At 36.2% G+C, this 23906-nt stretch overlaps 1 protein-coding gene across 1 annotated transcript; it reads left to right on the forward strand.

The window, feature by feature from the left end:
* The first annotated feature begins 2477 nt into the window (after nt 1-2477).
* LOC127976734 (UPF0606 protein KIAA1549-like) lies at nt 2478-23177 on the forward strand. Its single transcript, XM_052581354.1, has 22 exons — nt 2478-2886; nt 4032-4258; nt 8651-9943; nt 10594-10682; nt 10765-10939; nt 11112-11242; nt 11412-11598; nt 11679-11738; nt 12311-12465; nt 12546-12723; nt 13693-13877; nt 14066-14271; nt 14925-15052; nt 15338-15352; nt 15439-15665; nt 16956-17185; nt 17277-17418; nt 17490-17843; nt 17919-17971; nt 18091-18218; nt 18508-18662; nt 19235-23177. Exons 2-22 carry the CDS (start codon nt 4135-4137, stop codon nt 19463-19465), a joined length of 4446 nt encoding a protein of 1481 aa, XP_052437314.1. The 5' UTR covers nt 2478-2886; nt 4032-4134; the 3' UTR covers nt 19466-23177.
* Nucleotides 23178-23906: the final 729 nt, after the last annotated feature.

Raw genomic sequence — 23906 nt, forward strand, 5'->3', positions numbered from 1 at the left:
AAATACTTTTTCTCAGTTCTGCAAGAAATACAATTAGTTCAAGTCATTGCAGTAATATAGTCAGCAGCACGAAGGATTTAATTTAGGTTCATTTGACCTCTAATAAATTTTTGAATAAATCAGGAATCTTTGAATCCTGGTATGTTAAAGAGAATATTTTCTTTGCTAATTGATGAGGGATGTGTCCAATATAATATATGATAATAATTAAATAATATAATTTTGTGCATTTTGTAATGTGTTCCTTATCTACTAAACACTACAATATGTAAAAACATCTCACTTTTTAGTCTCAAATGGTCAAATCTCTCTAGGGAGGGCCAAAAAATTGTATGTATTATTATTTTACATTATAGAATTACTTATAAAATATTAAAACTATCGTAATTATGTTTTTGAATTTTGATTATCATGAATAAAATATAGTTACTCTAGTAAAACCATGCTTAATTTTAGTAAGGGACATAAATATGTTACCTTGTCAAAATGCGTTTTTTTTTTTCAGTAACGACGATATAGTTACATTAAAAATTCATCAGAACACAAACCAAAATCGCTTTTCGGGAGGAGGTAACCATAGCAACAGCTTCTTCATCGCCCTGTAACCTATGGTACATCGACAAAATCTAATTCATTATTAAGTTATTATAGACATACGTAGCACAAATATATCCAGTAAATTTTGTTGGTGTTTTGTTTAAACACGTTTAAGATAGCTGACCTTTAACTATGTTAGAGGCGCCAAAAGAAGAATCAACGCTCGCCCAGAAAATTACCAAAGGAAATTTATGACCCTTCAGAAGGTATTAAATAAATATAAAGAAATAATGCACAATGCTTTTCTGATATCTACGTTCAAATCCTTAGTATTTCCACAAGGGAAATAAATAATAGAAGGATTCTGCTAATAGCCAATGACAGTGTTTTATATGGCAAGCGTTATAGCTTTCAGTATTCCCAGCATTACTCGTCGTAATTGCATTTTTACTAGTAACAATTCATTTAAAGAGCTCTACTATTGAATTCTTACTAGTAACTACGCCAATAAGAGAACTCTCTAAATAAATGTTTACTATTTACTATTACATTTAGAGAGTTCTCTAATTAAATTTTACTAGTAACAATTTAATTAGAGAGCTCTTTAATTCCATTACAGAGCTCTGCAATTAAACATATCTTTAATGTATTTTTTTTTTAGGAGTAAATCATTGAATTAAGCCCAGACTCTTTTACCAGGTGAGATCAACATTCGCGACGAAACAAATACGTATGTGCAAACTGTAATGAAGCAGAGATCAGTTAGTTCCTCACTTTCCGCGCTGAATCTGAGATTGTTCACCAGCTTCAGTGAAAGTTAACGAGCTTAGCGTTTTCGACTCATACATTACACGTCACACCCTGATGTCACGTGTCTTTATGGGACCTTTACAGATTGTGTGTGAACCCGTAGACTCCTGAAGTGTGTTTTTGAAGCCTAAAGTGTGTAGAGCGGGCCGTCGCCATCTTGGCAGCGCGTCACTGCGTGACTCTCCTGGACAATCAAAAATGGGCAAAAAGGCGGGAGCTACTTGCTGAAGCCACGCCCACTTAGCGCGACGGCAGTGTCAGCAGTGGCAACCAACCTGTCACTCAAGTGGCTACGCCCTTAATTATGCAGAACTTTAAGTCTTAATATAATTTAAACGGATGAGTTATAAAAAAATTCACCCCCCTCACAGTTGTCACGATGGGCAAAATTAGCTATTTAGACAAAATCTTTTTTTGAACCAGGCTGTAAACATGTTTTTTCCTGCTGTAAAGTTGGGCATTTTAACATGTGGAGTCTATGGGAGTGACTCCCTTTTGCAGCCAGCCTCAAGCGGCCAGTCGATGAATTGCAGTTTTAGTCACTTCCTCATTGGCCTCATGAGAGAGAGCGGGAGGTTGGCGCTCGGTGTGAACACACACACATTTTCCGGGTAATCACTGGCAGTGTGAAAGGGGCAAAATTTTGCGAACCGGGAACAATTTCCCGGGACACATTACCCGTGTATTTTCCGGAACCGCAGTAATTCCATTACAGAGCTCTGCTATTAAACATATCTTTAATGTCTTTTTTACGAGTAAATAATTGAATTAGAGAGTTCTGTAATTGCATTTTTATTAGTAAGAATAAAATTATACAGTGCTCTCTAATAGGAATTGTTAGTTGTAAAAATTTAATTAGAGAGCTCTCTAACTGTAATTCTTACGAGTAAAAATTTAGTTGTAGGGCACTGTTAAGAATTAATGGAAGTCAATGGAAACACATGACTAGTAAATTAGAATTGTTACTAGTAAGAATTGAATTATAGAGCTCTGTAAATGACATTGTTACTAGTAAAAATGCAATAACGACGAGTAACGCTGGGAATATTTTAAGATAAAACGGCTTGCCATAGTTTCGCTTATTTAATACATTTCTTATGAATAAATCCAAGGGGCGGGGCTTTGCCGCAGATATAGATGAGGCGTATTTCTTCTCCATGGAGTGTTTTATGCCGTAGAAATGGTCCTGTGCTGCCAACAATATCTTGTAGAAGCGACTCAATTTGTCCGGTGTGTTTGGAAGGGACGGGATCTTAGGAAATAGGTCGTGCATGGGAACAGCAAGACCGTTGTAACCGCTTCTGCACAATTATATCTACACCGGATACCGGGAAATGAGCCACACGCGAGCAATGAACTGGATACCGTCTACACGCGGAGCTGTCAGCATAAATATATGATGTGTTTCATCTGATTTGATCCTGTGCTTTCATTGCATCGACATTCTTTATCTATGGCCGTTCTGTCATCATGATATCGGGTGTGTAAAGGGGCGCGCGCGTGAGCCGCATCCGTGCGAGGTGCATCTCAACATGGCAGGTAACGAAAATGACTCTGTACGGTGCCATTCACCTTTTGTATCTTTGCATGTCGATGCCAGTTAAAAAATACTGTGAATGTGTGACATATGATCTGGGTTTTGGGAGATCCCGCCGTTATGTGCGTCTAAAGATGCTGTTTTTCTATTTTTGACCCTGTGCATGCGCTTAGTCTGTTCCTACACCCGCCCTTTTCCATCTGTACCGCTATTTATCTGCTTCAGATCAAACCCGTTATCACTGTAACGTTACCTGTCTGACAAGATGCGCGCGGTATTAACCTCACGGGAGCCCTGGGCCGCGCGCACTGATGATCTGTCATTCTAACCTACATTCTCACAGTGTGGATAGTGACTTTATGGGGTTATAGGTTTGCATGGCATCGATGAAAATGTACATGCTACGAATGATGCATGTATGATAGATGGATAGATAGACAGATAGATAGTAGAACTGTAAAAACTGTTTAAAATGATTTTTTATTATTGATTAGTTGTGAAAAATGCAAATTGAAAATTATTTCACTACTATTTTTTCAGTATAGACGGACAGACCATTTTTAAATATTTTAAAGACTGATTTCCTTTTGATACATAGAAATTTTGCTTTTAGTGATGTTTGGATATTTTATTGTGATCTCCTGAGTTCAGATATAAACTAGCATTTGATAGACAAAATGCAAAAATACAAATTTAAATATGATTTGCATCAACATGAAAAAAGTAATTCATTTGACATTTAGAAAATTAAAACAATTATAAAAGTAAAAAGTTATAATTCATATTAAAATCACAGACCTTTAACTTTAACCTTTAAAAAACAGACTTTTTTTTTAAACTATTGACTCTATGCGGAGAAGCATCTATTTACAACAGATTACCCAAAATAAAATATAAACAGTAATAAGTGGCAATAACGGTAATATATATATATATATATATATATATATATATATATATATATATATATATATATATATATATATATATATATATATAACTACAGTATATATAGATATATATTTGTCATTCTTGAATTGAAGTGATTGATTGATGTGGAGAGGATGATGGTGATGAAAGCTCTGACCTATGCAATGTGAAATTTAGCTTTACTCTCTAACAGATTATGTGTTTCTTCTTCTCACAGCAACGTATCGAAAAGGAAGGATATCAAGCGGGAACACCTGTGGCTATCCAGGGGACATTTTATCAGGGTTAGATGGCCTGTCTTGAATAAGAAACGTGCAAATATGGAGAGCTCCTGTTCAAGGATGGTCCTGAGGAGCTCGCGGCGACTGCTTGGATATTGCGTGCTTTTACTCGCCGCCACAATGTTGGTGGGATTCATGGCGATGTCTTTCAAACCCGTTGCAGGTATCTCATCATAGAGTGCACTAAAAGTTTGGCTTTAGGCTGGTACTTTTGCTTTTTTGTCACTTCCGTCACATTTCATTTAGTTTCTGTGGACCTATTGTGAGTCAGAATCAGAAAAAGCAAGTATTTTTCATCACAGACGATTTGAACGTCAGAGGAACGGTGGGCGTATGTATGAGTGATTCTCTCTTTGTGTGAATGATGTCTTTCGCAGTCGAGGCGAAGAATGAATGGGATTCACAGTGAATTGTATTAAGATGAGTGTGAGACAGATTCAACATTGAAGAAAGCACATATCTGCCCACAGAGTGAACTTATAATTATATATCCTTGAAATGACATGCTGACGATACTGATCAGAAATGGTCAACTTAGTTTTTGATTGGCATCAAGAAACTTTAACATTCATAGAGACTTCCATTGCATAAAGTTTCTTTAAGAAAAAAAAGGTTCTTTAAATCAGCTGTTCCCACAGTGCAAAGAATTTTTTTTTATTAAATAAATAAAATATTTTCTTTCTTAGTCTTTTTGTCTTGTTTTCCAGTACAAACATCTAATTTTTTTTAGATCAATGTATATATTTAAAAAGCAAAATAACCTAAGATATTAAGTGTTGTTTTCTGAAAAAAAGATAAAAATTAAGTGAATGTTAAGCTTCAAACAACAAAAATATCTCCCATTGGGGAAAGATAAATAACTTAATTCCAACAAAAATATGTTTATTTTTCTTTTCTCTTAGGCAGATATTTTTTCTTGATTTAATCAGAAGCTTATATATATTTATATATATTTAAATATATTTATTTTAATTATTATTCTGACCAGACCTATTCGAGACAGTCTAAGCCACAAAGCACCCCGTTTTTATAGCCATATTAATTCAAAATATGAATTTAAAAAGTAATATATAATATAAAAAAAATATTAAAATATGAATTTTATATTTATCTTTTTTCAACGTACCACCCCACACACAGGAAACCCTGCTTTAGATTATTAAAGTGTTCTTTACAAAAAGAAAAAAAAGAACCGTTCACTGAAAGGTGAATGGTTCTTTTAAGACAGCAAACCCCCTTTTATAAGCTTTATTTTTAAGATAGTTGCTCAGTAACTGGAGACAGCAGGCTGATTACCTTGAGCATGTTTACGCTGGTTACACATCACTGTAAGACACACACACACACACACACACACACACACACACACACACAAAACCCAGACAGATGGATGAGAGTGTCTCAACACTCTCTGAAAGGGAAGATACAACTTTCAAACACACACCCACTTCATCAGATACACACACACACACACAGTCGGACAGGATGGGGGTTCATTAGGAGTCACACACCCCGGCGAGCCCACAGCTGTGATGGAAATGTGTCCTATCGTGCAACAAGCCCCCCATTAAATCCATTGATCTTGCTTTGAGGAGTGGAGTCTCTCTCTCACACACACCCTTTCTCTTTCTGTGGCTCTGGTATCTGATGATCGTCATTGATGATTGGATTTAGGAACATCAAAGCTGTAATAATGTGCTGCTATTCATAGATGCAGTTTCTCCTCAGTTTTCTCCTTTATGCCTGGGAATCTGTGTCAGTGGAATCCGCATACGTGTGTACGTGCCCACGTGAGCTCATTCTGTCGGTGTGAGAAATGCCTGTGTGCTCTCTCTGCTGCGACTGTAGCATACTGATGAAGCGGTCGGCGTGTGACATACTCCTGCAACACACACACATGCATCACGCAGCATCACCATGGAAACACCTCGCCTGACCACGCCACAGAGCAATTCATAGGACTCTGTCTGTGTGTGTGTGTGTGTGTGTGTGTGTGTGACAGGGTCTCTCTTTCCCCCTGTGTGAAGTTGTGTTTTCTGTTGGGATGCACTGACAGTTAACTGAGTCTGAAGTTAATTACTGAAGTTATTTCGCATGTCGTTCCCCAGAGCGGTTCTTCCTGCGGTTTCGACGCACATACATTAGAGCCTTCATAGAAGGGATGTTGTACATGACTAGATTTTAAAAGGGACAATTTATCCCAAATCATTTTTCTCGCCCTCATGTTGTTACAAATCAGTTGGGCTTTATTTCTTCTGTGAAAGAAAAGATTTAAATATTTGACTGTTTTATTTGTCCATATAATGAAAGTCAGCTGACCTCAGAGTTCTTCAGATTATCATCTTATATTTGTTTTTCATATATTTTTTATTAAACAGAAATGTAGATTTGTAATGTAATGAGGTTCCAGCTTGCTTATACAAATGATAGTGAAAATGAGAAATTTAACACATAAATACAATCAAAACATTGCTATTTTAGCGTCATTGAGATGCTATAGATTTATTAATATTATGGATTAGTTTTTGTATTTCCCTTTTTCACATTAATTTTAAAGTTTTACTAATTAAAAAATTTTTTTTTTAAACATCTATATGTTTGAATTTTTTTATTTCAGTTTTAGTCAATTTAGTTCCAGTAAATGTAATAGAGTGTTTTTTTTAATATTTTGTTTCAGTAAATATTGTAATGGTTTTAGTTTATTCTAAATATTTATTTATTTATTTAATATTCGCTTATTCCCTTTCTGGACCTTGAACGTTTCAGTTGCATTGCTGTCTGTGCAGGGTCAGAACGCTATCGGATTTCATCAAAAATATCTTAATTTATGAAGCTACAATACTTTTTGTGCGCAAAGAAAACACCGCTTTGTGTTTTCAGAGGAAACATATACTGTATTAACTAGCAACATTTGATATCTGATGATTGGCACACAGCTCCAGAAATATTTATTTTATTTGAGTCGCTAGTGTCATTGTGACTCACTAAACACACAGATGGATGGAAAAGTGCTTTTTTTAACAAGATAGACAACTTGATATTTGGCCTGAGGAAACATGACGGGGCATGTCTATGTCTGCCGCTGTCTGGTACCATGAAGTTTGAAGTTCACCACTGAAGTTTCGACTTCAGTTTGCAGTGATAGAGGATGTCTGTCTATAAAGCATAAGTCCATATTTGACACTGTACAGTGTATGTGATGTTGACTTCTTCTTTCTCCCTCTGGGTCCTCAGCTAGTGTGACACACTGGCCTACTAATGTCACTCAGCTGTGCTGTACTCCCCTGCTCCCTCACAGTGTGCCATTCAATCAGCCTCATTACCCACAAACCCTCTGTTCTACCCTCAGCAGCCCACAATGCAGATGAATCTGAGTCACATTAATAAAAAGGGCAGCTCTTAGAGCCAGCCTCAGTACCATATGGCTCATTGAAATAAAAAAACAGTGTCATATTTATTGTTACAGACTTATGATATGAGTTTTAGTTTGCTGTTGTATCAGTCCATGCAAAACCATAACACGATCATGATTTTTTATGAAACAGTGCCATTTGTGTCTGTAAATGTAAATTATTGTTTTGTGTACTTTTAAGATTACATCCTCCATAGACACTGAGGGTGGTGTGTGTGATAATATTTAGATTTTTTTTTAATGGCTCATTCCTAAATTATCACCTCCAATTAATATGTGGTTACTGTATATTTATTGTTACCAGTGTTAGTATTGTTATATACTATTATAGCATTTTTCAATATTTTGAATTAGCTTTTATGTTTATATTTTCAGTTTTCTTTTTAATTTTAGATTTGATGTGATGTGATTGTTACTGTCATATACTATGTTTATATAGTATATTAATATAATATATATTAATTCATATAATATATTCAACATTTCACATTATTTTAACCCCATACAGTTTGGAATTCACATAATGTAAATATATAATGAGTAAGCTTCTTGAGGTCAATATCACTTTCTTAAATATGATCCATATTTTTATATTTTTTATAATAATAATTATTATTAGTAGTAGTTTTAGCATATTAAAATCAATATTTAGATTTTAATATTATATATTTAGTATTATTTATTTATAATTTTTTACTATATTTTTTTTATTTTTATTTTTGCATTATACTAAATAGAGCTGTAAGTCATGGGTCATAGGAACAATTTTTTTTTTCTGTAAATGACCTAATATTTTTTCAAATATCTTCAGCTTTCAAAAGTCCTATTATTGCTCATGGAGCGTATTCATATCATGTAGATTTAGTTTGACTGATTTAGATCAATTTTGGATCGATTTTGATAAATGGTTTTAGATCAAAAGTTTAATACTCGTCCACAGAACTAGTTCCCACAGAGATGTTGTTAAAAATCACTGTGTCTCCAGTCTGGGCTTTTTTCAGTACTGTGTGTTATGAAAGATTTGGATGAGGTGTATTTACAATCTGTCCTTCTGCTGTTTGCTAATATTGCATTTCGTATGGTTTGGTTCTGTGCCATCCTGCAGACCACTCATGCTTTCTTTTCTTTTTTTCCATTCCTAAGTGGAGCTCCCATCCAACATGTCCAGAAGGAGCCTCAATCATCTTCCAACAAGAGCACGTTCACCTCCTGCCTTATCTTCATCATCATCATCTTCCTCATCTCCTCATCGCTCTGAAAGAACCAGGCGTCCAGCTCTTACGCCTCCAGGTGCCAAACAGCCCTCATCCCCTGGTCACCATGACAGTGCCTCCAGCATAGATCCCACCCCGTCCCTTGGATCCGAAGGGTCGGGTAACGTAGGTGATGGGGCCCAGGGCATCCACCTGCTGTTACGGCCCCCAGACCTTCTAACGCCAAGCCAGATGCCTCCCCTCCATGTTGACAGACCGCCGACACCAGCCCCCCCAACCCTGGTGACCCCCGAAGACCTGTATCCCATCCACTCCGCTGAGGTGGACTGGGGCTCCGGAGACTACCTTGAAACTCTTACTTTCATGGGATCAGAAGGGGAGGAGTTTTCTCTCGTCACCGCCCTTCCTACGCATGGATATGATCCGTATGATACGGACGATGAGGCCACGGTCAGCTACAACACAGCTTTCCCCTCTCGTCCCATTCTGCCCCTCTCATCCAGAGACCTCCAGCCCAGCGTGACTGTAAAATATGGGACTAACTTAAGGACGGCCCATCCTACTGATCCCCGCCTCCCATTAGCTCCTGACTCCGCCCATGAGAACGATATGGACGATGATTTGGATTTCGATTGGGCTGAGCTTTTTCCCATTGAGCCGACTGAAATGCTGCTTCCCGATATGAACAGTTTGGAATACTACAACACATTGCAAGCCAAAGAGAATGCTAGTATTGCGAGGAATAGGACACACCCTCATATTACCCCAACACACACTGTGGGACCCACTCAAACTCCCACTGCAACATTGGGAAAAGTCCCAGATGAAATCAAACGGATGACTCCTGAACCTATTCCACCCCAAAAACCTACGAAGCCTCCAATCCCTTCAACCACTCAGACCCAACAACCACCTGAAGGCCCAGATAAGGGTGTTCCTTCCATACCCACATCCCATGTGGGCAAAACCCGACCATCAGTGCCAACCTCCCTGCCTCCACCCGGCACCTCAGAGGGTCCAGTAATACAAGCTGTCACGCTGAAGCCCCCTGCTACAAAACCCCGTATGACCACCATCAAAACTACCATCAGAACTACAACTACAACTAAATCCACAACTACCAAAAGCCCACCACCTACAACCCCCAGAATTCCTCAGTCCATCACACCCCGACAGTACGTCTGCAATATCACCAAACCGGACATGTACCTAGTCAGAGTGGGTAAGATAATATACACAATATTATGGTTATAATATTAGTTATTAGCCGTTTTTAGAGTATTTTATATTTATCATATTATTTAGTATTATTGTGCACATTCGTTTTCTTTATTTTTACAATTAGTTGATTTTTTATTTAAACCGCTAATAGCATGATTTAGTTGTTGTAATGATTTATATTTAACAGTGTTTTTCTACAAGATTTTTCTGATGGTTATATTCTCTTGTATATTTTAAAACAATTGATTGAAATTTGAATTTATTTATGAAAAAAAAAAAAAGTATCGATCTGGCTCAGAGCATTGCGGTAGAGAGTGGTAGAGCATTACGTTAGCAGCGCAAGGTTGTGGGTTCGATTCCCAGGGAGCACATGTTAGGTAAAAAATGTTAGCATGAACGCACTGTAAGTCGCTTTCGATAAAAGCGTCTACTAAATGCATAATTTTAAATAATTCAATGTTGTGATGGCTAAATTCTTTAGAAAATTAAAAAAATATTATGATTTATTATTTAATTTTTTTGTATTATATAAATTTTTTGTATTATATATATATATATATATATATATATATATATATATATATATTTTTTTTTTTTTTTTTTTTTTTTTTTTTTACCATCTCTTACAACCTTCTTGTCTGACACTTACAGGCATGCCTAGTGGGTCATCGGTGGCGTTTGCCAAAGCTCATGTGCGGGAGATTCTTCGCCGAGAGTTCAATCGTTCAGTGGAGCTCCAGGTGAGTGTGTCATATCACAACAGATCACACATCAGCTGTTTACCTCTAGGATCACTGAGGTCTATCTGTGCCATCTATCCAGGTCCTCAAAGCCCCACCCAATTTCATCTTCCGGGCCGTTTCCGGTCCACTGGTGTACACTGCTATATCAGTCATTAATGCTGTCCGCCAATCAGTGCACAGCACTTCCTCTTCTTTCATACTGTCCGTCACAACCATATATGCAGTGCCTGATTACAAACATCAGGTCCACACAGGTGAGAGAGACACAGTATAACCAGTAAATGGCATGTTAACATGTGGATAACGAAAAACTGAGCAATTATTATCAAATAAATAATATGCCTTTTATGTAAATTAGAATATCATATATAAATATTATATCTTTATTTTAAAAACGAGTGTTAAGTTAGTTGGTTTGCCTTGCAGTGCTGCAGTTTGTTCCGAGTCATGTGGATGTGCGTCTGTGTAGCTTTAGCGAGCGTGTGGAGAAGGGGCTACTCATGGCGTATGCGGAAGTACGCAAGCGTTCGCAAGAAAATGGAGATTTCACAGTTCATGTACGTAAATTACATTACAGGGCAGTTGGCAAAAGCACATTCCAAATAAAACTTTTGCACACTTTACATATCACTGTTCTTTCTTGAAAAGCTTAAAAATATCCTCTAGAATTATTTGTATTTCATCCATTTAAATAGTATTGGTAATGTTGTATGATTGCTTGTCTAGATTGTGAATATCACTAGCAGCCTTCCTAAGGGTCAGCGGCAGCAGAAGGCACCGGTGGACATCACTTTTGCCGTGCGTGATTCCCAAGGCTTCCTAACGGGATCGGATGTGAGTGGTCACATGAGGCAGCTCAGCGCTGTGGAGTTCAGCTTCTACCTTGGTTTTCCTACCCTGCAGATCGCTGAACGTGAGTTACACATTTGTCTCAATATCTCATGAACTTTATTCATGATTCGTTTGATCTTATTCTCAATTTTGGTCTTCCAGCTTTTCATTATCCTGAACTGAATGTGTCCCACCTGTTACACACATCCTGGGTGAAAACAGGTATGTGGGTGTGTTAGAAATTCCAATCAAAATGATCTTGAGACATACATTTATTATTATTATTATTATTATTAAATGTCTAGTATTTTTCTTCTGTGATTTAGATTTTTTAAATCTTGGAATCCAAAGTAAACAACCTAGACTTAACACATTTTGATGTATTTTTTGACCCATAATTATAATAATATATACAATATATTAATAGTTCTCACTTAGCTAATATAGTTAGTACCATTTGAGAAAAACATTCATTGGGATTTATAAATATTAAGTAAGTAATATTATTTTTGAGGTGAGTTAGTATAATAATTGTTCCTTTTTTTAATATAATTAATTAAAATCAGAAAATCAAAAATAGATTTTTCTTTGATTTATTTACGCCCTGTATTAAATTCAATATTATGATCTAATATTTCTCATTATAAGTCTGTTAATAGTACAGGCACTTTTAAATGTTTATTTTACTAAAAGATGTCAGGAAGATTTACACCAGTCTATAATTTATGATTATTATAATTTAGTACTTCATACATCTTTCTTTTTTTTCTTTTTTTTATGTGCATCTATCCTAGTGTTACTCGGTGTGTTGGACCAGCGTGTGAATGAGAGGACCTTCCAGGCCAAAATGGAGAGGCGATTAGCACTGCTGGTTGGAGAGGGACTTGGGATCGGGGTTAGCAGTCGACGATGGAGAAGAGCTACTAGTGTTGGCAACAACAGTGTTCAGGTACATCCAAACACATTAGTGTACACAGTTTGCTTGTCTTTCCTATGCATCACATAAGCATGAACCCCGTTGTGCCTCAGATTGTGCGAGTGTCCCGTCTGGATGGCCCAGACTACCCGCTAGAGCTGGTGTATTTTGTGGAAGCGGGGTCAGGAGAGAGGCTGCCAGCTCAGGCCACTGCGGCCATGCTCAACAGACTGAACCTGCAGAGAGCCGCCATCGTACTGGGCTACAGAGTACATGGAGTTCTGGCCACACGTGAGTCAAAGTTGTATCAACCAAAGGCCATGACCAACTAAAGAGCCAGCACCAATTAAAGCAGACTGTGTTGTCATCTTGTATTGCATGCATCTGCCTAAAGAATTACATTACAGTCTAAATGTAGCTAGTTTCACAATGTTCAGAGATCATTCACAAGTAACATTCCTTTAATGTTTGCAAAATGATCAAATGTAATGTTTTCTTAATGTTAACGCATAAACCGAAAAAAAAAAAAACATTTTTAAAACATTAAAATAAAAATGGACGTTTTGAACATTCCGATATATTTTTTCAGAATGGGAACATTAGACACAACATTAGGAAATCATTTCAATGTAACATTCCCATAATATTTGCAGAATTATGAAATGGAATGTTTCCTTAACATTAACGCATAACCTTTTTTTTAAAGAAAAACCTTGAAATTTTGAACGTTCAGAAATAACGTTTTCAAAACTTTCTTAGAACATATTTATATTAGCTGGGACTGTGGATATACAAACTGGAAATAAAGTACCACTTGCTTTACATTTTGAATATGAATCATGCTGATCAGTTGGTCTTCACTTTCTTAATTTCAGACGTCCTTATAAAATATTTGTGTTTTGGAATGCTCAGGTAAGATGAAAATATAAAAGTAGAAGAGATTTCTGTTGGTGTCCTCTTGACTTTGTTGTTTACTTGCTTTAATAACTTAATTTTTTCTTCTTGTGCACTGGTTCACTAATTTGATCAGAGTGATCTCTCTAAATGTATGCCCAACACGATTCAACATGCTTAATCGCCCAAAAAGTTGCCAGCTGTGTCCAACTAGTGCCAATAATGCAGGACACACAGCCAAAACAGGGCTGACAGATACTCAGCGCCTATGACTTTGACTGACCGGATGTGTCACAGCCTTAAAAAAAGATGTGTTTTTAAGACACTTTTTAATGAAGCCAGTGTATGATCTTTTTTGTGTTCCAGCTGTGGAGAAGCTGGCCCTGGCGCCCTCTGAGACTCAGCCCAGTAACGTGTGGCTGATCGTTGGAGTTGTGGTCCCAGTTCTTGTGGTCATCCTCATCATCATCATCCTCTACTGGAAACTGTGCCGCTCTGAGAAGCTGGAGTTTCAGCCTGACGCCATGAGCACCATCCAGCAGAGACAGAAGGTTGGGGTTACCGTGTGTGTGTGTGTGTGTGAACGTTTTGCCCACTCATAGACACTCCATGTGAAGTGACTGTGCTCATTTCTACTCATCCATGTCAAGGGCTTTAACAGAAAAAAGAGCTGATTTGCAACAGTCATTTTAGTTTGTTGTATGACATTTATTGTCCATTCATGTGTTTGTCATTTTAGCTGCAGCCTCCCAGTGTTAAAGGGTTTGATTTTGCTAAGCTACACCTGGGGCAGCATAGTAAGGATGACATCATGGTAATCCAAGAACCCGCCCCTTTACCACCGCCGGTTAAAGAGGCCACGCCCTCAGAGGGCGGAGAATTGAACACTCCAAAATCGAAGAGCTCATCTACAAAAGTATCCCGTGCAGCACGGAGAAGAGGCCGGTAAGGAACTGTCTGTTATCATGCACCATGATGTTTGGATTGTGTGTGAACATATTCTACTTAAATCAATTAAATTTAAGTATTGTCTATATAGTAGTTTGGGTTGCACTTTATTTTACAGTACGTGTACTAACATGTACTTATAGTGAACTTACAGTGTATTTATCTAAGAAAGTTCTGGTAACACAAGGTAACTACATGGGGTAGGGTTAGGTTTAGGGGTAGGTTCAGGGTTAGTACCTAGTTATTACATAGTTATTGCAATTACTATAATAAGTACATAGTATGTACATGAGGAACAGGACTGTAAAATAAAGTGCTACCGTTTGTGTAACTTTTATTTATATATTTTCTGTTTAATTGTAGTGTCATTTTATTATGTGCAATTGTTATTTTTATTTGTTTTTGTTTTATTTTTTTAAATATTGCTATTGAAGTTTTATTTTTATTTCAGTTTAAGTGATTATTTATTCCCATTTAGTAATTTTAAGCGCTTCAATATATTTCAGTTAGTTGCCAAGGCAAGCCATTCGGTTTCATCTTTATTTTCATAATCAGCCTTCAGTTTTTGTTTTTGTTAACGATACAAACCCTGGATTTTTTTTTTTTTACTCATGAAACATTTATTTATTTATACATTTATTTTTTCCCAGATTGTCTCCATCTGATGGAGATTCTTTAGGAAGTGAAGCATCCAGTGGAAGAGAATCAGCAGAAGAAAGCACCAGACCTGCTGTGACGCCAAGTGACAGCAAACCCCAACATCGCAAGAGCAAGCATGGTATTATATAACAAAAAAACACACTAATTGTAGTATAATATATGAATATATTAACTCACTATATTATTATACTATATATGAACTATTAATAATAAAAAGTATAATATAAAGTTGATTTATAATGATTTGTATTGTGAAAAAAATCTATAATAAAAAATTTAAAATGATTACAGTAATTTAAAATAATATTATTTTTTAAAATAGTAATGAATTATTATTATTACAATTATTATTTAAAAAAAATCCATGTCTTTCTCTCCTACTCTTATTCCATTGATTCATCAGCAAAAAACAAACTTGGTAAGTGTCTTTACCCATAGACATGTTGCATTTGTATATTGTTAGTTATACGTTTGTGACCTTTGACATCTGGCCTTGATGTTCAGGTGCTCAACCTGGAAGTGGTGTAGATGAGCAGTTGTCCTCATCATCCATATTTGAGCATGTGGACCGTCTGTCTCGAGGTTCATCAGATGGAACACGCAGAGTGTCCAATAAGATCCAGCTCATCGCCATGCAGCCCATGCCAAGCCCTCCCTCACATCCACATAACCAAGCCCTGAGTCCAAACCTGACAGACAAGATGCCTGATGGAGCAATGGTCAATAGTGAGGTTAGGAAACTGTTCTTTGCATACACACACTTGTTCGTAAATGACATGCTCAGACCTTAGACACACAGATGTGGCATTCACATGATGTTTAACCCTCTGATACATGATGGCCACTACAATGAAGGGTCTCTAAAAGCTTTTGTGTGTTAAATCTTCATCCATCTGTGCTGTTTTTAATCACTGTGCTCTTTTTTTGTATTCATTTATGACATATAGGAGATACGTATTTACAACACAAAATCAAAATGGTGAAAGTGGTGATGCAAGTACCACTAAATACAGAGATGTGTAGCTCAAAAAAAAAAATCATTTTGGGGAAATACAGGGATAAAATAGGTTTAATTAAAAAAAAAATGAAATGAACTTAAAAAATTAATAAATAAATAAATAAATACGCCTTAAATAAATATTCTGTATGCATAGATAGATAGATAGATAGATAGATAGATAGATAGATAGATAGATAGATAGATAGATAGATAGATAGAACTCCTGTGTTTCAGCGATGACTCATCTAAACACCTCTGATTGGCCGCTGCATTCAAAAACTCAACAGACTAGTGTGTGATTGGTTATAATGCGCAACACTCTAAAAACGTGGAAAAAGATTCATGGTGCAACATTGAGCAGATCTAAATTTAATGCTGCATTCAACAATTTAAATTTCATTTTCATTTTAATCACGACTGCCGTAATGGATTCAGTTAACGGCAGCAGCATTTTTGTCCACTTGTGTTGGCATAGTTTCTACAAGTGGAAACCGTTAGCGCGGATATTATGTAATTGATAGGTGACAGTGAGCCATTATTTAACATTTTAATTTCTCTGGATTTACAAATCCTTGGGGACTTTTTGGATAATGTAAGTTCACTTATGCGTGAAATATATAACAATTTACAAGTGCTTTTTGGATATTTTATTACGAAAATCTTATATACTGTGCCTTTAAGCTACTTTTCCTACAACATCAAAATACACTATTTTGGATTGCTACAGCATTGCTGTTCATGCGTGTACAATAAAAGTGATTTCTGTAAATATTAGTTATTTTAAATAATTTTTATTTGTATTAATTATTTTTAATAACTAAAATGTATATTTTAAATTTGTATATATTGATATAATGTATATAAATTGTTAATTTATTCAATTTAAGTTTGTGTTTTTTTCATTGGTATTGTTGGTATTTTTTCGTTGGAATTGTTGGTATTTTATTAATAATTTTTTGGGAGAGATTTTATTTTCATGCCGTCTAAAAGAAAACATAGACAATTGTTCCATCTGAAACAGATTCAAGTGGCCTTGAGGCATAAATCTGAGATCGAACACCATCGCAATAAGATTCGCCTGCGTGCCAAGAGAAAGGGCCACTACGAGTTCCCCTCCATGGAGGACATCATGGCAGCGTTCGCCGACAGCTCCGAACAACAGCGAGTGTATCAGCAAGCCCAGGAACAGATACACAAGATCCTGCATCCTGAAGAACACACATCTTCATCGTGCGGAGAGCCACGCAAAAGGTCGGGATAAATAAATCTCACATGCACTGCCTGCAAAATATCTAGAGTTTGCCATCCAGGAAAATGTATGCAATTTGTTATTGAATTGCAGTTCCAAAGGAAGACGCTCTCCCAGACACAGACAAAGACAGAATATGAGTGGAAGCGGAAGTCTGAGAGACAAAGACCGTCTCATTACTGACGGAGATGCCACGTACAGGAAGTACCCTGGGGTCAACAATGTGGCCTATGTGGTAGGACACACACACACATGCACATGACTTCGCTCAATTAAAACACAAACTCATCACTCCTCTCCCTGTAGTCCGATGCAGATCAGCTCCCAGATGCAGGAAGCCCTTCTCCTACTGATGAGGTGTTTTTAGACCCTGGCTCACCACCGTCAGGCGCCGCCCCTGCTCCGCCCGCCTACGTCGCCCCTCAGCCCACCATCGAAGAAGCCCGGCAACAGATGCACTCCTTATTGGATGATGCGTTTGCTCTCGTCTCACCTTCTTCTCAAGGAAGCTCCGCTCCTCTAACATTTACTGGTGTTACGGCAGTCACTGGCATCGGAGGAGTCAGCCCCGGTCCACCCTCCAGTCCGTCCTTACGTCCTGCACGCCAGTGGGGCTCCTCTTCTTACCCAGCAGCCCCTGCACACAGTCCTTTCTCTGTGGTGCGTGACTATAGACATTTGAATGATAGAATCCAAGTAATGTGAAATTTAATAGAATTTTTCTCTACTCTGTAGAGGTATGCCGAGTTAGGAATGTCTCCCACATCGGTCCAAGGTTTACTGCAAAGGTGAGGTGGATTCTAGAAGGTTTTATGGAGTAATCTAGCAAGAGAAGTCAGGAGGAAGTTGAAAAAAAACATGAAATATTATAATATTTACTCAGCAGTTTGTTTGTATAATTTGACAGGCAGACGCAGGGCTCTGGGTATGTGGTGTCAGCAGAGATGCAGTCAGATCCTGGATACTCCAGCAGGGGGCAGTATGGAGAAGAGATGTCATCGTCTTCTCGGCCCCGACCAGTAGGGGGCAGCACAGGTAAAGGTTTTATTAATCATTGAATGTGGCCCTGTCCCGAATCGCACCCTAAACCCTCACGGTCTTCCTCTAAGTACACACTGAGTCGAGTAAAAGTCTGCTGGGTAGCTCGCCTCAGCAAAAGTGTGAATAGCGGCCACAAAGGGGGGCGCTCACGAGCACCCTTCTGGAAGCTAAAGGCAGTCATTGTAAGTCCGCTAGACTGCAAATGCACATGAAGTGTGCTATTTGGGACAGGGCCATTGTGTGGCTTCAGTGGTACAATAATTGCTATGTGTTGTGTGTATAGGTGCACAGTTGCATCAGCTGACACAAGTGGGCTTGTCAAGTCGGATTGGATTATATCCTGGAGTTGGCCGTAGTGTATCTGGACCTTCAGGATCAAGCTGGGCCCAGTACCGCTCAGATGAGGAGGTTTCCAGACCAGGATCCAACCGAGAGGCTGTAAATCAAACATGCATATTCATAATAGTATATGTAATAGTATATATCATAAAATATGGGATATAATAAAATCTCAAAATTGTACTATTGGTTTACCAAAACATTGCCTTCAATAAAAGTAATGAAAGAAAATAAGTTTATTATTAATTCAAATTTTCTAATTTTATCAAATTTATTTAAAAATTATTTTATTAATTATTTTTTATACAAATAATTCAAATGTATATTTTAAATGTGTATATATATTTATTATTTATGTATATTTATTAATAGAGTTTTTTCTGAATTGTTGGATTTTTGTCCCACCCTCTCTGATTCTCACAGTATATATTTAAATTGAATTAATTAAAAGTTTATTTAGTTTAATTATATATTTTTTTATTTAAAATGTAGATTTAGATGAATATATTTATATAGTGTATTTTTTTTTTTTAAATTTTTAATAAGATTTTTAATACACATATATATATATATATATATATATATATATACAGTATATGTATATGTTTTTATTTTACCAACATTTTTTTGTATTTATTCATTATTTCTCTCTCCCTCTCTTTTTCTTACAGATACTGACATTCCCAGAATACTCTTCATCGCCAGTATTCCAGATGCCCAGGACGTCCCTGCAGGATCCCACCACACCCCAGGGTCACATGGAAACCTCGAGCGTGGGGTACATTGCCCCTGAGGAGCGTTCTCCACCCCCCCAGTCCTCTGCCTCTCTCATCAAGGCCATCAGGGAAGAACTCCAGAGACTTTCTCAGAAACAGGCTGCTGTTATCAGCTACCAGAGTTGAGAAAGACCATCCCGAAACCCCAGTCCTGGTTAAAATCCCAACACAGCTCTGTGGTTGAGAAGCTGCTTCACACAAAATCCAAACCAAAATCTTCAAATTCAAGTACGGCTGGTCTGTTACATATGAAGAATTCCTCGCATTATCTTCCAAACTTGTATTGCCAGGAAATCCGCAATTTAAATTCTGCTGCTGACATGCAGCAAACAAACTTAAATACTCTCTCCAATAATTCACAAAAGAAAAAAAACTCACACTAAACATCATATACAGACTGTTTAGAAAAATAGACAGTTTCCTCAGACTCTTTCCTTCAGACTCTCAATTTGCATGCTGAGAGCTGTGAACATTCAAGACTTCGAACTGACTGTTGCTAATGTGAAAATCCCTCCCCTTCAGTTCCATGTCTCTCAAAGTGCTTCCTCCAAATGGGTCATCTTCATGTCTGCGGACTTCCTCTGGTGCTAAACATAATTTCTGGTCTCCGCCACAATATCACAATTCAGCCCTGTCTTATAACTCTGAAGTGGAGTCCTTCACTTTAGTTGCTCAGTGTTCTCCCATTTATCAACGGTGGCTAATCAAGAGGAAACAACCTCTGTTCCAACACCGAGATGCAAAATCAGGATAGCTTGATTTATTATTTATTATAATTTAATTATGTTCCCTTATAAAATAAGTTTTAGCCAAATTCTAAGGCAGCATTGCATGATAATACCCATAATACATTCCAACAAGCATGGTGGACAAACAAGAGAGATATAATGTATTAAGTTATACTTCATTCAGTAACATTCATATAAACATAAAGTGAGTTTTAGAGTATTACAGCGTTAGCTTAGCAACATGCTAATGTCAAACCTTGAACAGAGCAAGAAAAATGTTTGATTATAAAGTAATATGTCATTCGATAACGCTTATAAAAACTTAAAATGTGTTATTTTCCCCAACATTTGCAAATTCTATGTATTTTTTGTATTTATTTGAATATCACGCCATTAGCTTAGCAACATGCTAACGTCAAATTCTGGATGAGGCAAGAACATTTTTTGATTCTAAATGTATATTTAATTCCATAACGTTCATAGAATGTTTTATGTTTATACTTATTGGAATCAAATCTAATATTTTGGAATGTAAAAGAAAATGTTGATTATATTTGATCAGTTACTGTACATTGAATTCAATAATTTTACCAAACATTTGCAAGTACTGTGTATTGTGTATCTTAGCAAAATGTTAATGTCAAAATCTTGGCAGGGAAATGTTGATTGTGTAATAATACTTTCGATAACATATAATGTATTATTGTGCCCAACACAGAGTTCCGTGTACACTTATTAGAATATCATGCTATTAGCTTAGCAATATGCTAACGTTAAACAATTGAAGTTAATTGCAAAATTTAGTCAGTTTGTGTTGCTGCCTATATAGTGTGTATCTAGGTTTTGGAACAGAGCTAATATCAGTTATGGTCTTCAGGTCTTGCCTTACATTTGAGCCCAAGGTACTTCAGACTCTGCAGGGGAGGGAAGAAGATCTTTTGTTTGGATTGTAAACAGTGAAGTCACTCTATGTACTCTTGAGTTTTTGAGTCAACCCACATATTTAGATGATCAACAGGCGGCCTTAGCTGCCGACCAGCATGGTTCTCATGCCAATAACATCATGTTCATTTGTCCAAACTGTCTTCATCGAAAAGGTATCGAAGCAAGCATTCACAATGCCCGTGTGTAATCTTTTAAGCTCTTTTTGTCAGTGGGTTTTGAAAGTATGGCTGAGGTAGTTTCTCAGTTTACAGATATTCATTTTGCACATTTTCTCATCTTTGCACATTCATATCATGGTGATGATGGAAGTCAATCAGTTAAAGAGTTTATTGAAGAAAAGAGAGACAACTATAGTAACTATATAAATATATAAAGAAAGATATGAATTCATATAGAGATATTTATATTGCATATTGATGTATCAACTCATCAAGCACAATCTGATTATATGTTAGATTATATGTTAAGCATATTAGATTGTATTTATTTTTTATTGTTATGAAAGTGTTACATATTAAAGATGTGTGAAAAGTGTTGCTATGGGACTTTAAAAAAAGACCAAATCACTGTTGAGGCATATAGTTAATTTAGCTTCGTAATTTGGTAGGCATTCTCAATGTATTTTCATGTATTTGGTCATGTGCATTTACACAGATTTGAGGTAAAGTAAAGATTCCTGTAAGGAAATGTGTTGAGGTTGAAGGCCTTTATCACGATTCTGTTTTAATTCTCTGTCCTATTACTTCTTCTCTTTATTTTATTGATCAAACTTTTTTTTTCTCTTCTATTTTTTCCCTGGGTTCCCACACTCAAAGCTTGAAAAGGGGTCATGAAAAGATAATCATAACTCCTTTAATTACTATATTATTTTCTGTAATACTACAACATATATCATTAGCTTAAAATGCTCTTTGCGAGTGCAATAAAATGATTTAAAAAATCTTTATTAAATAACCACAAATGACTTGAAAAGTCATGAGATTTTGTTGGCCAAAAGTTGTGAAAACCCTAGCTTCTTTCTTTGTTTTGTTTATTTACTTCTTGATATCTCAGTTTTTCTTACTTTTAAAATTGTACTTCCTTCATTATTTCCGTCTTTCTATCGATAGACTCCTGGCAGGCCTTAAATCAGGACGCATGTGAAGTGATGGATTACGCTTTATTTCTTCCTTGTTTATTTTGTGTGCTAATGTCTTGATGGGCATGCTAATAGTCTTAAAAAATATATTTGAAAATACTACAAACAAGCTTAATAGAATTTAGCCTTCTTTGAAAGACTACTATGTGATGGTTCACGAGACTAAAAACCAATGGTCAAAGCACAGAGAAACCATCCTGATCATCATCAAAAGAAAAAATGTTCAGTATTTTGTCATTTATAAACCTGAATAATATTTTTGAAAGTATTTGAAAATCAGTATTTATCAATATATCGTATAAAAAAAAAGAGTATTAATATGTAAACCGATATTTCTCCATATTTAAATATTCAGTATGTAGTTGACAAGTATGAGGCAAACATCATTGGTAGACGCCCCCCTTTCCCACTGTGCAAAGACCAACTGGGAATTTTTTTTTTTTTTTCTTTCGTTTTTATTTTACATTTTTCTGATTTATTGAACTGTATGCATTCATAAAAGACTAAGTTGAGAATAAGAGAATAAGTGTTGTATTTACTGTCAGTTGATTAACAAGGTGCTACTCAACATGTGTGTGTGTGTGTGTGTGTATGTATGTGTGTGACTGTCTGAAACCATCAAAACCTTACAGCACTGAACTGAACCTTATCACATTTATAGCAATTACCGGTACAATGTAAAAGTTCAGAGAGTAAATGAATGCAATGTGTGTGTGTGTGTGTGTGTGCAAAAGTATACCTCCCCATCCCTATGTCGGTGCCATAGAGGATCTAATAGAAATGTGAACGAAATCTTACATAAAGTTCATTTTTCATTTCATGTAAACTACCTGAAATCTAATGACATTATCATTTTTTTTGCTGATGCTAAGACCATCTTTGTGATCCTATCATTGAGGAATATGTATCTTTCTCTCAGTCAGTCTTATTTCTTTCTCTCTTGGTCTCTGCAAACAGCATCCTAGTATTTGATGTTTAATGTCTCTATATTGTTGTGTAAATTAAATAATAAACAATGTGCCGTCAATTATGTCTATTTTGTGTCAGTGCTGGGTAGAGGACATCTGTCTAATATAATCTGATATAGCATAAATTTAAAAAAAAAAGAGAGAGAGAGTGATTCATAATACAAATTTATTTCAAGCTATTGGTCTTGATTTTCTATCTATCTATCTATCTATCTATCTATCTATCTATCTATCTATCTATCTATCTATCTATCTATCTATCTATCTGTCTGTCTGTCTGTTGGAAGAAGATATGGTTGAGATATGGTTGATAAAAAGCCTATTTATAACATGTAAACAAAACAATTAACAGTGATTTATTTGCATTTCTTGTAACCACATACATTTAATGTAAAATATAAATTCAATACTTTTTCTTTAAGAGTATGCTTCCTAAAATACATATGTATATATTACATAAAGGATATAGGAGGTTTCTTTCTGAACTTTTACGATTAAATTTAGTAGCTACAGTTTGGGACTTTTTACTAGTTTATTTGCTGAGTCGAGAGCTGCTCTGACCGATTCAGTTCGACTCATGAACGAATATTCGGACTAGTTTTGTAAACAAGTTGAAGTATTCATTGAAAAGATTCGACTCAGGAGAATGATTCATTTACGAATCGGACATTGCTACTTTGAATTAAATGTAGAATATAGTATAATATAATATAATATCAGAATATACATTGTTTCCTTTGATGTGAATAAAACAGTGTCCACAGCTCTATTTACAAGATATTGTAGAG

This window comes from Carassius gibelio, chromosome A4, assembly GCF_023724105.1.
Source record: "Carassius gibelio isolate Cgi1373 ecotype wild population from Czech Republic chromosome A4, carGib1.2-hapl.c, whole genome shotgun sequence".
In the NCBI taxonomy this organism is placed as follows: domain Eukaryota; kingdom Metazoa; phylum Chordata; class Actinopteri; order Cypriniformes; family Cyprinidae; genus Carassius; species Carassius gibelio.

Bases quoted from the DNA above. Each gene is read 5' to 3' on its own strand.
- LOC127976734 (XM_052581354.1), top strand. From the start codon at position 4,135: ATGGAGAGCTCCTGTTCAAGGATGGTCCTGAGGAGCTCGCGGCGACTG. The intron at 13,878-14,065 runs GTTGGGGTTACC...TTGTCATTTTAG, and splicing joins CCATCCAGCAGAGACAGAAG to CTGCAGCCTCCCAGTGTTAA. The intron at 17,186-17,276 runs GTCGGGATAAAT...ATTGAATTGCAG, and splicing joins TGCGGAGAGCCACGCAAAAG to TTCCAAAGGAAGACGCTCTC.